Source organism: Pagrus major, chromosome 18 (assembly GCF_040436345.1).
Source record: "Pagrus major chromosome 18, Pma_NU_1.0".
NCBI classification, from domain to species: Eukaryota; Metazoa; Chordata; class Actinopteri; order Spariformes; family Sparidae; genus Pagrus; species Pagrus major.
This window is the reverse complement of record NC_133232.1, coordinates 12820911-12838282: the sequence shown is the minus strand read 5'-3', so window position 1 is coordinate 12838282 and position 17372 is coordinate 12820911. Positions and strand designations below refer to the sequence as shown.

The 17372-nt window shown below is 45.1% G+C and overlaps 1 protein-coding gene across 1 annotated transcript in view; it reads right to left on the bottom strand.

Annotated features, from left to right (window-relative positions):
• Positions 1 to 7743: 7743 nt before the first annotated feature.
• cep162 (centrosomal protein 162) overlaps positions 7744 to 17372 on the bottom strand; it is a 33341-nt gene continuing 23712 nt past the window's right edge. Inside the window, exons 16-29 of the mRNA XM_073486448.1 lie at positions 16407 to 16538; positions 16046 to 16158; positions 15829 to 15928; positions 15615 to 15741; positions 15288 to 15451; positions 14868 to 14972; positions 14535 to 14762; positions 13396 to 13590; positions 12524 to 12842; positions 11208 to 11340; positions 10992 to 11133; positions 10807 to 10905; positions 9123 to 9257; positions 7744 to 8299 (exon numbers count right to left, since the gene is read on the bottom strand). Coding sequence (XP_073342549.1) covers positions 8105 to 8299; positions 9123 to 9257; positions 10807 to 10905; positions 10992 to 11133; positions 11208 to 11340; positions 12524 to 12842; positions 13396 to 13590; positions 14535 to 14762; positions 14868 to 14972; positions 15288 to 15451; positions 15615 to 15741; positions 15829 to 15928; positions 16046 to 16158; positions 16407 to 16538 — 2187 coding nt within the window. The 3' untranslated portion in view covers positions 7744 to 8104. The remainder of the gene's footprint in view (positions 8300 to 9122; positions 9258 to 10806; positions 10906 to 10991; positions 11134 to 11207; positions 11341 to 12523; positions 12843 to 13395; positions 13591 to 14534; positions 14763 to 14867; positions 14973 to 15287; positions 15452 to 15614; positions 15742 to 15828; positions 15929 to 16045; positions 16159 to 16406; positions 16539 to 17372) is intronic.

Below are 17372 nucleotides of genomic sequence, written 5' to 3'. Positions count from 1 at the left end.
GAGGAATGCCCTTCAACTGGTACGGGAGTATGAAAGAACATCCAGAAAGCTGGCTGATCATAGGAACCACCTGTGTTTCAACTTGAGATGCAGGCAACACAGGCAAATTTCTAAGAGCTTGTGCCTGGGTTCCACCATGAAAGGACACAGGGCCATAAGGATCCTTCAGAGGGCTCAAAACCAGCTACTCAATGAAAGAGTGCGACAGATTATTTTTTCACCACTGATGCGCTCACTACTTAAACTGACCAGAGATTTGAGGAACTAACATCACTGCTACCAAGCAATGTCTTGGAAAATGTCTCCAAGCTTGTTGAGAAGGCACAAGCATCACAACACACTAAAGGTAAGGAACGGCAGACACAAAATTCCAAACATTACAGACACGTTAAAGCAACTCGCATAGAACAGAAGCTCTCACCTGGAGAAATAAGGACATCAACAACACAGCACATCCGGACATACAAGAGAAGTGGATGAAAAACTTGTCCAACAGAGAACTCACCCAACCAGAGAAGAATGTCCTTGCCAAAGGACTGAACTTTGCAGTAGCTCCAGAACAGATACCTATGGTGGCCGACAAGGGCAAACACGCAGCAACGGCCAAACGCTGCAAATACATAAACGATGCAGAACCAAAGACACACATAACACATGCAACAACAAAATGCTGCAACGGAAAAATGCTGCAACAAAGAAACGATGCAGAACCAAAGACACACAAACACACAAAACAAATGCCATCCATCCATCCATCCATTATCTTCCGCTTATCCGGGGCCGGGTCGCGGGGGCAGCTGCCTGAGCAGGGATACCCAGACTTCCCTCTCCCCGGACACTTCCTCCAGCTCCTCCGGGAGGATCCCAAGGCGTTCCCAGGTCAGCCGGGTGACATAGTCACTCCAGCGTGTCCTGGGTCTTCCTCGGGGTCTCTTCCTCCCGGTGGGGCATGCCTGGAACACCTCCCGAGGGAGGCGTCCAGGGGGCATCCGATACAGATGCCCGAGCCACCTCAGCTGACTCCTCTCGATGTGGAGGAGCAGCGGTTCTACTCCGAGCTCCTCCCGCGTGACAGAGCTCCTCACCCTATCTCTAAGGGAGCGCCCTGCCACCCTGCGGAGGAAACTCATTTCGGCCGCTTGTATCCGGGATCTTATTCTTTCGGTCATGACCCAAAGTTCATGACCATAGGTGAGGGTAGGAACGTAGACTGACCGGTAAATCGAGAGCTTCGCCTTTCGGCTCAGCTCTCTCTTCACCACGACAGACCGATACAACGACCGCATTACTGCGGCCGCCGCACCGATCCGCCTGTCAATCTCACGCTCCATCCTTCCCTCACTCGTGAACAAGACCCCGAGATACTTAAACTCCTCCACTTGAGGCAGGAACTCTCCCCCAACCTGGAGGGAACAAGCCGCCTTTTTCCGGTCGAGAACCATGGCCTCAGACTTGGAGGTGCTGATTCTCATCCCAACTGCTTCACACTCGGCTGCAAACCGCCCCAGAACATGCTGGAGGTCCCGGCTCGAAGGAGCCAACAAGACAACATCATCTGCGAAAAGCAGAGATGAAATCCGGTGGCTCCCGAACCAGATCCCCTCCGGCCCATGACTGCGCCTAGAAATTCTGTCCATAAAAATAATGAACAGAACCGGTGACAAAGGGCAGCCCTGCCGGAGTCCAACATGTACTGGAAACAGGTCTGACTTACTGCCGGCAATGCGAACCAAGCTCCTGCTCCGGTCGTACAGGGACCGTACAGCCCTTAGTAGAGGGCCCTCGACCCCGTACTCCCGAAGCACCCCCCACAGAATGCCACGAGGGACACGGTCGAATGCCTTCTCCAAGTCCACAAAACACATGTGGACTGGTTGGGCAAACTCCCATGAACCCTCCAGCACCCTGCTGAGGGTATAGAGCTGGTCCAGTGTTCCACGGCCGGGACGAAAACCGCATTGTTCCTCCTGAATCCGAGGTTCGACTATCGGCCGAATTCTCCTCTCCAGTACCCTGGAATAGACTTTACCAGGGAGGCTGAGGAGTGTGATCCCCCGGTAGTTGGAACACACCCTCCGGTCCCCCTTTTTGAATAGAGGGACCACCACCCCGGTCTGCCAGTCCAGAGGCACTGTCCCCGACTGCCACGCGATGTTGCAGAGACGTGTCAGCCAAGACAGCCCCACAACATCCAAAGACTTGAGGTACTCAGGGCGGATCTCATCCACCCCCGGTGCTTTGCCACCGGGCAGCTTCCGGACTACCTCGGTGACTTCGGCTTGGGTGATGAATGGATCAACCTCCGAGTCCCCAGCCTCTGCTTCCTCTATGGAAGACGTGTCAGTGGGATTGAGGAGATCCTCGAAGTACTCCTTCCACCGCCCGACGATATCCCCAGTCGAGGTCAACAGCTCCCCGCCTCCACCGTAAACAGTGTTGGCGGGGTGCTGCTTCCCCTTCCTAAGGCGCCGGATGGTTTGCCAGAATTTCCTCGAGGCCGACCGGTAGTCCTTCTCCATGGCCTCCCCGAACTTTTCCCAGGCCCGAGTCTTTGCTTCCGCGACCGCCCGTGCTGCAGCACGCTTGGCCTGCCGGTACCCGTCAGCTGCCTCAGGAGTCCCCCGAGCCAGCCAGGCTCGATAGGACTCCTTCTTCAGCTTGACAGCATCCCTTACTGTCGGTGTCCACCACCGAGTTCGGGGATTGCCGCCACGACAGGCACCGGAGACCTTACGGCCACAGCTCCGAACAGCCGCGTCAACAATGGAGGCGGAGAACAAGGCCCATTCGGACTCAATGTCCCCAGCCTCCCTCGGGATCTGGTCAAAGCTCTCCCGGAGGTGGGAGTTGTAGACCTCCCCGACAGAGGGTTCCACCAGACGTTCCCAGCAGACCCTCACAATACGTTTGGGTCTGCCAAGTCTGTCCAGCTTCCTCCCCTGCCAGCGAAACCAACTCACCACCAGGTGGTGATCAGTTGACAGCTCAGCCCCTCTCTTCACCCGAGTGTCCAAGACATACGGCCGGAGGTCAGATGACACGACCACAAAGTCGATCATCGACCTCCGGCCTAGGGTGTCCTGGTGCCATGTGCACTGATGAACACCCTTATGCTTGAACATGGTGTTCGTTATGGACAAACTGTGACTGGCACAGAAGTCCAACAACAGAACACCACTCAGGTTCAGATCAGGGAGGCCGTTCCTCCCAATCACTCCCCTCCAGGCAACACTGTCGCTGCCCACGTGAGCGTTGAAGTCCCCCAGCAGAACGATGGAGTCCCCAGTTGGAGCACTCTCCAGTACCCCTCCCAGGGACCCCAAGAAGGCCGGGTACTCTACACTGCCGTTTGGCCCATAGGCCGAAACAACAGTGAGAGACCTATCCCCGACCTGAAGGCGCAGGGAAACGACCCTCTCGTTCACCGGGGAAAACTCCAACACATGGCGGCTGAGCTGGGGAGCTATGAGCAAGCCCACACCAGCTCGCCGCCTCTCACCGCGGGCAACTCCAGAGTAGAAGAGAGTCCAGCCTCTCTCAAGGAGTTGGGTTCCAGAGCCCAGACTGTGCGTGGAGGAGAGCCCGACTATCTCTAGCCGGTAGCGCTCAACCTCCCGCACCAGTTCAGGTTCTTTCCCCCTCAGCGAGGTGACATTCCATGTCCCCATGGCTAGAGTCACCGTCCGGGGATTGGGTCGCCGGGGCACCCGCCCAGGACAGCCACCCAAATCACACCGCACCAGCCCCTTCTGAACCCTCCTGCGGGTGGTGGGCCTACTGGAGGGCGGGCCCACGTCGCTCCTTCGGGCTGTGCCCGGCCGGGTCCCGTGGGCAAAGACCCGGCCACCAGGCGCTCGCCTGCGAGCCCCAACCCCGGGCCTGGCTCCAGGGTGGGGCCCCGGTGACGCCATTCCGGGCGACGTACACTTCCTTGATGTATTCTTAATCATAGGGGGCTTTGGAACCGCTCTTAGTCTGACCTGTCACCTAGGACCTGTTTGCCTTGGGAGACCCTACCAGGGGCATTAAGCCCCGGACAACATAGCTCCTAGGATCATTCACAAAACAAATGCAACAACAAAATGCTGCAAATACAGAAAAGATGCAAAACCAAAACAACACAAACCCCCAAAACACATGCAATAGAGAAATGCTGCATATTGAGTCAACACAACGGAAGTGTCCACACAACAGAAAAGCACCAGGCCGCTAGCGGGTCCCCACCTCCCGACCTGGACCTATTATACTGTATAGACCGGTCTGTACATTGTACCTGATGAGAGTGGAGTAAAACTTTTAGAGAGGCGACAGAAAAAAGTGCGTGGTTTAAACATTTGGTTATAATCTTTTACAGTGAGTCAAGATCCTACCAGTAGCTTCAAAAAGAAGGTTATAGAATATCTGCAAAAACTGGAAAAGGACAAAGCCATTGACAGGCCATTATCTTACCGACTGTACCCGGGGAAGCCATCCCATGTATCTATGGACTCCCCAAGATACACAGGGAAGGAGCACCACTCAGACCCATCAGCAGCAGCATCAACTCAGTTACCTATAACATATCCAAGTGTGGCAAGGCAGCGAGGGTTAAATTTGGTTTATTTAGCTTTACTAGGAATCCAACAACGGCGCCTAGGGAAATTTCACCCCCAGGAAATTTGTAAGTGTGAACAATCACTCTGATACTAAACACACAAGTGAAAAACCACACAACATCTGGATGACTCCCAAGTGAACTACGCTGCAAAGGAAGTGAAGGGACCACCACCGGAGGGATCAGTCAGTCCCTCGCTCACTCAGGCCCACCAGCTCCTGTCCAGTGAGGGACAAAGGCAAACAATTAATAAATCAGGCAGTGTGGGGGGCACATAATGAACAAGCAGGTGCCTACATCAGACACGACTGACTTGACTTTACAGAGACACCAACATGTTGCCCTGTGTATAAACTGCTGCCCGTACACTACAGTAGATTTTATTGTGTGAATAAGTGCATAGGTTTTCTTTTCTGTGTATCTAATGTCAACACAAGTCTGTATGACCAACGTGTGTTTCTGTCTTTCAGCCGCTGTTGCCGATGCAGGTCATTGCTGGCGCTTTCATGCCGGCTGCAGTACAGCTGCAGACCTATGAGCAGCCCCCCCACCCAGCTGTGAAGGGACTCAGAGAGGCTCTGTACCCAGTCACCAACAAGATTAAAGTGTAACTCTCGCCAAAATGCAAACTAGGCTTTTTTTTGTGAAGGAACCCGAGTCAAACCTTCGTGTAAAAGCATAATTACGATGAAAAAGCCACTTTTAAGATTTACCGTATTTTCGTTTTCGGGTCAAAATCATTTTCAATGGCGTGCTAGGGGCAACATTACGGTAGCATCAAAACTGCTATTTTTAAACACTAAGAAGACTCGACACAACATGAAACTTTGACTGGCATGAGTTGTTCAAAAACCTTCTTTTTAGTAAACTCTGTGTACACAAACAATGTTCTCAATGCTCGTGTTCATGTGTAGAGACCCTGGTGATGCTACGAGCAAAGTTTCATGTTGTGTCGAGTCTTCTTAGTGTTTTAAAAATAGCGATTAGCTACAATACAGCTGCCCCGAGCACGCAATTGAAAATGATTTTGACCCGAAAACGAAACCACGGTAAATCTTAAAAGTGTCTTTTTCGTCGTAATTATGCTTTTACACGAAGGTTTGACTCGGGTACATTCACAAAAAAAGCCGAGGTTGCATTTTGGCGAGAGTTATACTTTAAGTCTCTCAAAGATCATAACAAATCTTTGATGATTGAGAATGGTCCCCTGAAAAACAGCCAGGTCAACGTCAGCCAACTCCAGAAAGAGCTGAACGACAAGGATAAAGCTCTAGAAAGGGCCAAAACCGCAGCCTATGTCCTGGGTTACGCATCAGAGGAGTGGAGGAGGAGATGTTCTGGAGAAGAGACTCGCCCCAAACGCATCCCTGCTGCAGATACGCTGCCTCAGATCATCACTTTCCTTCACAATAATCCCCTGTTGGATTCTAACAGCTGTTGTTGGACTGCTTTAGAATCAGCTTTTTTTATGTAGGTAAAAAAAAAAATCTGTTTTCTCTTTTCAGCTGCTCACCACCAACTTAAACCAGCAGGAGCAGGTGTTGACTAGCTGGAGGAGGTTCAGAATCAGCTCTTTTATGTAAAGTAAAAACAAGCCTACCGCCGCAAAATAAGCATCTTTTTGCACAGCATACTAAATTAAGCTATATTTCATTAAAGTTACCTATCAAGGACTGTTTGAAGTTGGATAAATATTATGGCAAACATGGTTTCAATTGTGTCTGAATTAATTTTTGGTCCAAAGTCACGTCTGGCAATCTTTAGCGTCTCTCATTAAAATAAGCGTCTTTTTGCACAGTGAAGTAAATCAAGCTCTAACTCCTTTACCGATAAATAAATGCAGGGACCTACTGTTTCTGGCATCCAATTATTTCATCCCCATCCAGAGACTATCTCTGTGGGCCTTGCTGTGTGTGGTTCAACTTGAGGACCGTGGGTTACTCTCCAGGTGTGATTAAGACCATCCAGGATGCTAGGGCCCCCTCAATTCGGTCCCTCTATGACAGAAAGTGGTCCATTTTTGAGACATGGTGCTCAGACTTACAGGCGGTTCCTTCACAGTGTTATGTAGTTGTGATGCTGGATTTCTTACAAGTCATTGTGGATAAGGGAGACGTTTTCACTACCATTAAGGTGTACTTGGCAGCTATCTCTGCCTGCCACATGGGTTTTGAGGGGAAAGCCACGAGGCACCATCCCTTGGTTTGCCACTTGATGATGGGCACACGCTATAGGCTCCCTATATGCATCTAGCAGTGGCTATATACTGTACAAGAGGAGTTATTAAGTTTACAGTTTTAATTTGTCAGTTCAACAAAAATAACAGTGAGTTAATCGAACAGGCTTTCAGAGTGTGAGAGTTTTTCTGTATTTCCTTGACCTCAGTCAGGTGCAGCAGCTATTTGTATACATTTCCAAAAACCCCTTTTGCACATTTTGGGCCTCAAAATGTGTGCACTAAAATGCATGCTGTTTAGATGGAGTACTTTTCTATGTTTTTACAGACCTCAATGTGTCCCTTTATTAAAGCAACATTAGGTAACTTTCTACCTTAAAATAACAGCTTTAAAATCATTTTGATGGTACAGTGTCTTGTAATAGAGTGAATGGTGTTTGTCTCAGCCACTCTGCCCCCATCACGTTTCTGCACTATGTAACACAGCGTTACATACATTTTAACTTCAGTATTTAAGAGGTAACAGTTACATTGTTACATAACATTGTTTTGTCTGTAGTTAGCACCTACATTACGTCTGACACATTGTTACAGATTTGGGATTTGTATTTACAACAGTGGTGTTGCACTCAGAAGCTGTCCAAATCGTACAAAATGCCAATTTCTACATTATGTTGCTTTAAGTATTCAATTGGACTGTTTAGCATTTAAAAGAGAGTATAGAGTAAGAGAGAGAGTAAATCCTTAATAAATACCTTCCCAGGTCTACACACGGTCTCTGCACAGTGTTGCTAGTATTAATCCTGTGCATTTAGATTAGGATGAGGATTACTTCAAAAGTTGTTGTGCATCAGTGTACAGTGTATGAAAGGAAACACTTAATACAATTCCTAATAGTTTAAACTGAAATTAACATTTATTTTCACAACACAATAAGTTACAATAATTATATAACATATAAAATAATAATAACATAAAATAGAGACTAATACACACAAAATGAACATGCACAGTTTGTGTAAAAAGTTTTTTTTGTTTACAGACTATTTCTGAATCCCAACAAAAACTCTTTCAGTATATTGTAGTTTTATTTCTGTTTGCATGTGTCAACATTAAGTATGACTGATGTGGACCAGAAAGCACTGTCCACCTCTGACATGACATGTGGGGTACGACTAATATCCTGCTGTCAATGAGAAGCCCTTTACATGAACTAACATACTGAATGCCAACATACTGATTATTGCTTATGTTGTCTATTTTTGGCTTTGGTCCACAATTATCATTAGCATTAGCTGTCGCTGACACCCACTGCTCAAAACATTGCCTGTGCATCATTTTTTGAGGGTGGTGGGGGCTGCGACTGGGAGGACCACCCCCTGTCTCTGGAGATGTCTCAGGATGTTCAGGATGGAGTCCAGCTCCAGACGGAAAGCCTCCAGCTCTCTGCTCTTGTCCTGTGCCAGATGCTTCCAGTGCTCCACCTCTGACGGCTGATCGGCGTCTAAAGTCCACGACCCACCAATCACCTGTCAGGAGAGCGACAGACAGTTACTGAGGTTAGCCAGTGTCACTAAGTCAGTCTGTGGCAGCTGATGAATAACTTGCCTTAACCAAAGTGCATCTGGGGTTTAACTGCTATTGGGAGGTATTCTGTAGCCATTTGCTTTTTGTTTGCCTATTTTTTGGCTTACTTATGGACTATGTCAGGTGTTGGTTTGTGTAATAACAATGTAATTAAGTAGTTTAAAAAAAAGGGAGGAGCATTAGATCATTTTTACTTCTTCCTCCTCCTCTTCCTCCTGTTTAAACGAGTGGTGATGTGTTCGTGTTTATACTAAACCAAATACACGAACAGACAATAATCAGGCCCTGATGATATACTGCACAATGAAACGTAGGGCTGGGCAATATAGACCAAAATTCATTCTCTTTATTTTAGAGTGGCCATACACAATATACTGTATACCTGTATTTTCTCCAAAGTGGGCGAAATGTTCAGTTGTAACTCAAAGCCACATTTGAACTGTCATAAGCACTTTTATTAAAACACACCGTGATCAAAAGAAATGCAAAGTTGCAGGAGAACTTGTGAGTTAGCGAGGCAGGGTTGTTCAGAGTGTTAGAAAGGAGAGATGCACACTGGCACGGCTTTACAGAAGACTTCAACTTCACACTAAAATGGAACTGTCTCAAACAATATTTCATTCAAAACATATCAGTGTATCTTTAAAAAGCCCAGACACCACCCAGCCCAAACGTGACTTCATCATCGTCATTACACCCATGATTCATTTGTGATATGTTGCTTTAAAGCACGCTGTAAACAATAAGATGTTCCATCATCCATACCTGCTGCAGCTCCTTCTCTCTGTGCTGGTGTCTGAGCTCCATGTCGAGGATCTTCCTCTCCAGGCTACACATAAGTTTCACCTCCGGGCTTTGAGCTTCTTTAGACTCCTTCAGCTCCTTCAGCAGTCTGGTCAGCTAAACACACAGTGGAAGCAGTGACTTCAATTTTCCATCATCAATCCACACCAACCATAATGACAAAGCGGAAACCAAATTTTAGAATTTTTTGCAAATTTATTAAAAAGGAAAAACTGAAATATCACATTGACATAAGTATTCGGACACTTTACTCAGTACTTGTTGAAGAACCTTTGGCAGCAATAACAGCACCTGGATTCGGGGATTTTCTGTCATTCTTCTCTGCAGATCCTGTCAAGCTCCAGAGATGTTCGACTGGGTTCAAGTCAGGGCTCTGTTGTCCCTAAGCCACTCCTGCGTTGTCTTGGCTGTGTGCTTAGGGTCATTGTCCTGTTGGAGGGTGAACCTTCGGCCCAGTCTGAAGTCCTAAGCGCTCTGGACCAGGTCTTCATTAAGGATATCTCTGTACTTTGCTCCGTTCAGCTTTCCCTGAACCCTGACCAGTCGCCCAGCCTCTGCCATTTGAAAACACCCCCAAAGCATGATGCTGCCACCACCATGCTTCACTTGGGATGGTACTGGGCAGGTGATGAGTGGTGCCTGGTTTCCTGCTGACATGACGCTTAGAATTGAGGTCAAACATCAGACCAGAGAATCTCGTTTCTCACAGATTGTCCTTTAGGTGCTTTTTTGTAAACCTTCACTGAGGAGAGGCTCCCATCTGGTCATTCTGCCATAAAGCCCAGATCGGTGCAGTGTTGCAGGGATGGTTGTCCTTCTGAAAGTTTCTCCCATCTCTACACAGGATCTCTAGAGCTCAGCCAGAGTCACCATCGGGTTCTTGGTCACCTCTCTTACCAAGGCCCTTCTCCCCTGACTGCTCAGTTTTGCAGTGCGGCCAGCTCTAGGAAGAGTCCTGGTTGTTCCTAACTTCTTCCATTTAAGAATTATTGAGGCCACTGTGCTCTTGGTTGTTGCTCTGATATACATTGTCAGCTGTGAGACCTTATATAAGTAGACAGGTGTGTGCCTTTCCAAATCATGTACAATCAATTGGATTTACCACAGGTGGACTCCAGTCAATGGAGCTAAATTTCAAGTGTCATAGTAAAGGCTCTGAATACTGATGTCAATGTGATATTTCAGATTTTCCTTTTTAACACATTTGCAAAAAAATCTAAAATTCTGTTTCCACTTTGTCATTATGGTGTAATGAGAGTAGATTGATGATGGAAAATTCATTTAAACGATTTTAGCATAAGGCTGCAACATAACAAAATGTGAAAAAAGTGAAGGGGTCTGAATACTTTCTGAATGCATTTTAATTACATGTTTTTGTAGAACATGCTTTATGTTTTTGTGCATTCGAGAAATGCTGTTTGATCTGAGTTAGACTGATTATTGTGTCACTGTGACAATGTTGACTTAGCTATTTGAGGATTTTATGATGGGGTGGGGTGCGTTTATTTATTTGTGGCTATTATAAAATCAATAATAAAAAATGTCTCACAAATCAGAAACCCAGAAGAAAAATAATAAGCCGCCTGCCTTTTCAAATCGTCTCTCATTAAATATTTTGTAGGAAACCATCAGAATGTAACCACACCTGCTTCTGCAGAGCGTCCTCTCGAGTCCTGGATATTGCCAGTGCATCTTTAGCTCCCTGCAGCTCTCTCAGCTGCTCCTGTAGATGTTTCACCGTTATCTGCAGGTAAATGTGAAGGTTAAAGCAACAGGATCATTTTCACAACTTCCTGTTAACATGCTACTGTTTGGTTAATGAGCCGATACCTCCTGAGTGTTGAGCTTGTTGGCCAGTTCGGCCACTTTTGAGGATGAGTACTCCAGGGCATGGCTGGCTCGCAGCTGGTCTAACACCCTGAGGTGTTCTGCTTTCATAGAGGAGAGCTGCTCTGCACAGTGCTCCTGTAGCCTGACAGATCACATTACATTCAGCCATTTGATTGCAGATAATGTCAGTTAATGTGTTCACACTGACTCACATACCTGCTCAGCTCCTCCTTGGCTTCTGTAGCATCAGCCTTTAATGCCTCCTTGTCCTGCTCACTCTGCAGTTCCAGCAGCTCCAGCTGCTGCTTCAGAGCCTCGTTCTCCTGCTGAACCTCTGAGATATGACTGCCTGTCAAACAGATGCAACAATACGCAAATGCTTGCTAATGCCTTCAGCTGAAGCAGTGACATAAGCCGTGGCTCATTCAGGCATGTAAGACAGTGCATAGGCATTAAACACAGCAGACATCTAAGCAGTGATACAAACTAATCTTTACACTTAAATACTATTCAGAGCCTTTACTGGGACCGCCACAGAAGTCATGGCCATGATGTTGTTACATATTTTCTATCTTACCGAAGAAATACAAGTATTTTAACATCCTAATTAGCAAGTGCTATTGTAGCATATTCCTTTAAGGATTTTTGCCCAGCCTCTTTTTCTCTGGGGGAGATTCTCTCTTCCCAGCCAACATGATGGCAGCTTTGGTTTTTCTTGTTCAATTGATCATCCATTATATTGGTTGATTTATGTTTTTTGAATAAAACTTTTTTTTTTCTTCACTTTTTTAAGCTGCCAACTTGTCTGGTCTCCTATTCTTGTCACAGTCTAGACTGTGACATATGAAAACAGTTCTTGGTCAGTGTAATTGGTCCTCTTGTCTATACTGACTGTCAAGAGATCCTCTCCTCACATGATTCAAGTGTGAGAGCTAGAGAACAAAATCTACAGTCCTTGTTTTGTGCAAAAATGCATTCTTAAGCTGAAGTGAATATGAGGTTTCAGCAGACAAAACGTTATCTTTTAATGTTAAAATGAGTTCATGTGTGTCATCATTTCATCTTTCTGTTACTGTCCCCTCCGCTGCAGCTCAGCAAGGCAATGCTGTCTGTGGAGACTAGAATGTGGCTTGGACAGCATTTTTCTATCCAATTTCCAACAAGGTTGAGAGAGTAGTAACCAAAAATGACCCGCACTCCACAGTCATGCTCTTTTTTTTACGTCCTAACCCAACTCGAGCCTGACAAGCACAGTTGAAACTTGTGGTTACTTGCAATGTGCCGGTCTGCAACGTTCTGAAAATCGGCCACTTTATACCGGACGAGACTCTTCTGTGCTTTTTCATTGCTGGATATAATTTGCATGGTTGAGTTGGTTTTGTACGAATGAGCATATTGATAGTGAAGTACTTGCTACTGTTTCATTTCTGGTATCGATGAAATGGCGAAAATAAAAGGTGTGTGTAAGCATGTAGCATAAGCATGAAGCATGCAGATGGCAGTCAACCATAACAGATTGTCCACACTGATACCTGTAAAGACAGTGGGCTGGTAGGTCTTGTCATACTGGGCAGCTGGAAACATTTCCTTCACTTCACATGTCTCTCCTGCAGTAGCAGAACAGAGTGTTCTGACGGGGCCTGCCGGTTGTTTGGTCTCTGTAGAGCGGGTTTCTGCTCGTAGGTTGGGGACACACAGCATGTTCCTCCTCTCCTTCTGCAGTCTTTCCACAGTGCGGCTCAGCTCCTGAATGCTTTGTGTCTTTGCGCTGAGCTCTTGGTTTAGCCGCTCTATCCGGACACCGAACGCTTCCTCGGCTTGACGCTGGTGCCGGCCTGGACTTGGATGGGTCTGTGTGAGGAAAGTTTACATCAGTTCGTACAAGTAACTAGGATTTGATTTTCTCTCCTTGACTTTACTTAACACATACAAACCCTGGCAAAAATGATGGAATCACCACTCTTGGAGGATGCTCATTCAATTGTTTAATTTTGTAGAAAAAAGCAAATCACAGACATGCCACAAAACTAGTTTTATTCAAAATGCCAACCTTCTGGCTTTAAGAAACATTTAAAAAAAGAAAGAAAGAAAATTGTTGTAGTCAGTCACAATTGCTTTTTTTAGATCAAGCAGAGGAAAAAAATATGGAATCACTCAATTCTGAGGAAAATATTATGGAATCATGAAAAAACACTACACCATTAGTACTTTGTTGCACCACCTCTGGCTTTTATAGCAGCAGGGGTTGTATAGTCCAACGTCTTATAGTCCAACATTTCAAATGTCCAGAGAAAAGGGTTAGGCTTATATTTCTGTCTTTAAATTGTGTTTACTTAATTCACCTTTCGTGAAGTGAGGCTAAAGTCAAAAAATGTGGTTTTGCATTTTAATGTCCTGTACCAACCTTGTGTTTGAGCTGCTGCTGAAGAGACTCAATCTGGTCCTGTAGGGATTTTTCTCTCTCCTGGTGGGTTTCCTTCACATGCTGCAGCTCTTCCTTCAGCGTTCGAACCTGTGACTTCCATGACTCGGTCTCAGCTGCTGAGTTTGCTGCTTCCAGCTGCTGCTCAAGCTCTGAGATCTGCTGCTCATAGCGTAGCTAAATGGTGAATACAAACGCACTTGTTGAAATGTATATTTCTGCTTGTTCGTTTCATAAACATTGTGATATTTTCTTTACTGAATCATTATTCTGAAATTCAAGCGAGCTCCAGAGGTCTTTTGGTTTGACTAGATTTTAGATGACTGCTGTACACAAAAAGAAGCAACCAACTTGTCTTCAACTTCATTTGGTCATGATGAATAAGATGTTTTCTGAGGTTATATGTGTCACCTTACTTATTTATTTATTTATTTATTTGTGAGTTTACTGAACAGAGACCATAAAGACAAACTGTGCTACATGCAGGGAGAAGCAACACAACTGGTTTAATGTATAGGGTCATTCCATGCCAACTCACCCAAAATCCAGAACTTTTCCCAGTTCCCGTCATGTTGAAACTTTAATCATCAATCATTTAATCATCAATCAATTCATGAGACCTTACCTCCTATAGCTGTACTCCAAATACTTTTTAAGTTACACATTTTTGAAGTTTGAGCTAAATTTCAGCATTTCAGCGATTCTTTGTATGTGTATTCTAAACCTCACCAATGGCTTCTTTTTCACTGGATTGGGTTGAAATTTGTCCAGAACATTCAAGAGACCATGAGGAAACTTGGCCACATGTATTCATTTAAATAGTTGTTGCTGAATGGTTACAGTAATCAAATTAACAACAGGAAGTCATTTTTTACCAGAACAAAGACTGTCATTTTCAAAAATTTAAATATCTCCACTAGTTTTCACTTTCTTGCAACCAAATTTTGTTTCTGTGTAGTATTAATGTAGATCTGTCACATGCAGAAGTTATTTGGTCCTGCATAAAAAAATGCATGCCACAGATCTTGCTCAATATAACTTTGGAGGTGAAAAACACACTTTTTGAGTTATTTTGACTGTAGATTTCCCCAACATGGACTATTTTAATTTCCAAGTTGTACCTTGATCCTGTGGAACTGTTGTTCCATGGCCCGCAGGCTGCGCTTGGCCTCCTCATCATGACTCTCCAGCTCAGCCTCAAGGCGCTGAATCCTGCGCTCCAGCAGGGCACTGATCCTGCTGGGTGGGGATGTCTCATCCTCATGACTACCCGCTGTGGCTGCAGCGTAGATCAGAGCAGGCAGGGAGTTTGGGTTTCTATGTCTTAGTATCTGCTCCAGCTCCTTGACCTGTAGAGACAGGAAAAACTCTTCAACAATGAAAAGACAAGAACAGGAGGGGGAGGTGAGGAAGTAACATGTTGGATTAGTCAGCTTGTTTGTTTGTCTGATAACCTGTCGCTCCAGGTCCTGCATCCTCTTAATGTCCACTGATTTCTCTTTGGCCTTTCGCTGCTGCTCACTGCTTCTTTTGCCAACATCCATTTTCAGTTTTTCTACCTGGAATGGAGACAACCTGTTATTTCCAACACAGTAAGCAACACTAAACTGTTCAGCACACTTTCCACCCTACATTATAGCGGATACTAATACAAGACTTCAGATGAACCATGTTTTCATGAATGGTTTCTTCAGCTTGGCAAGGTTGGCTTGTCAGAAAAAAATCTCATTTCAAATGAAGGTTCGAGGTTATCACAGTGCGACCTATCAGAGAGGTCTTTGAAATGCTATCACGTAAAGAAGCCAAGATGAGGAGGACTTTACTGAAGGTAAATCAAATGAGAGTATAAACAGAATGTGACAGCGGAGCCTCACCTGCTCTTTGAGTTGTTGTATTTCAGCTGTGGCAGCCTTCAGTCTGCCAGCATCTCTGTCCAGCAGCTCCTGGTTCTCAGCAAACCACTGCAGCTTCTTCTTCAGGGCCGCCACTTCCTCTCTGTGCTTGTCCTCTAGGACATGCATCTCAAAAGTCTTGTCACCTGATATATTCAGAATGGATACTCACTGTCAGTCTAACGGAAGATCCCTTATTTATATACAGTATAACGGCTTTGTAAGAATTGGGAGCTTCTTCAAATTTTTTAATAGTTTTCATGATCTTTGCACTTAAATTGCACTACACTGCTCTGTATCCAGTCTTACCTGAGGCAGATATGGCCTGAGCTTTAGCTAGGTCTCTCTCTTTCTTCATCAGCTGCAGATCTACCTCCAGAGACTGCTTTTCTTGTTTCAGTCTGTGAATGTCCTCAGACAGCTTGTCCTCATTCCTCTGCACACGTAAACATATTTCTATGGTAAGTGAAGGGCCTGAAACAGAACTTAAGTTAAACAGTATTTCAGTGACTGTGGCACTTACCTGAAATGTATTTAATTGAGCCAACAGGTCTGTAATGCGTTGAGTGTGATCCATTAAGCAGACATTTCCCACAGCCCTAGAAGTTTTATGCAGCTGCTCTCTGGTGAAGATAGCAATAGAGAACACAAACAACATTGAAAAAATACATTTCAAAACACAACTGACATTCATAAATAGGCCAACATTAAATTTGAATAAGCAGCTCTGATAGACACACCTAGAGAAAGCCAGCTCATTCAGCAGCCTCTGGTTTTCACTGAACATGGCCTCCTCGTTGGCTTTAATCTTGGCCTGCTGGGTCTTCATCTGCAAATAGAGCTTCTCATTCTCCTGCAAAATAGCATTAATGTTAAATGCAGTTATTAATACATAAATAGTCTGCATCCAAGCGCTCTGACAAAGTAAGCCCATTTATCTAAACCTTCCATTTCTTACACAAAAGCTCAACAGACTCATAGAGCTCTGGATTACAGTAGATATCCAAAAACAGATTTGATGAAATCAAGATCAAAGGTAAAGACACACACAAATGGAGGACAGAAATGCACAGCAGCAGTCAAGTATTGAGGGAAACAGACCTGTTGGTAACCTTTTATGAGCATCTCCTGCTCTTTTCTGTCTTTCTCCATCTGCTGGAGCCTCTCTTCTACAGCAGAGTCAGTGGCATCAGCCCATCTCTTCTTCTGACTGGCTTCCTCTGCACTTCGCAGCTGAGGAGGGAAAAAAAACACGGCCTACTATAAGCATACATTAAAATCAGCAGTCTGGATTTGTCTTTCCTGCATCACAGCTTTCATTTATTTTCAATTTTTTCCTTCAGTCTTTTGTATCATATCCACAGAGAGAGGTGTGTAGATGTTGAACTGTTGTGACAGTATTTGGATACACTCTCTTACCTTGAGCATGAACACTAACAGCAGCTCTGTTATGTTGGTTGTTTTGTCTGTTAAGTAGTACAGTCAGTATTACCAATGTATTGTCCCAAATATAACCTGTTTGTGTTGCTTGTTTCTCAGCTTAAAGGAACAGTCCACTCCTAAATCAAAAATACATATTTAGTAAAACCAGACATTTTGTTAAGTTAGTTTATTTTTATGATTATATTTGCTAATGACTTTTTGGGATCGTAGCATTGTAGCATGGCATTTTGTCCAATGTTAATATTGCTGTTATTGTGTACTGTCCAAATGTTTGGACAAAATGTACATCTATGCTTTGGCAAGACTGTTCTTATTATTTGCATGTCAATTATGCTCCTTTGAATTTAATTAACTGAAAGAAATGCTATGCTACAAAAGGCAACCACGAGCTGATTTCCAAAATAATCATAGTAAATTTAATCAAAGTCATAAACTAACTTAATGAATTTGCAGTTTTAGTGAAGTTCTGTGTTTAGTTGGCAGACACACTGTACATGCACTACTCAGATTGGGCAGCTACTCACATCAGGTAGCGACCGATGTCATTAATGTTTACATCCTGTGCTGAGCACAAGCCTCTTGTCCACTATTAGACACACGCTTCCTCCTGCCGGTTGGCGGGTG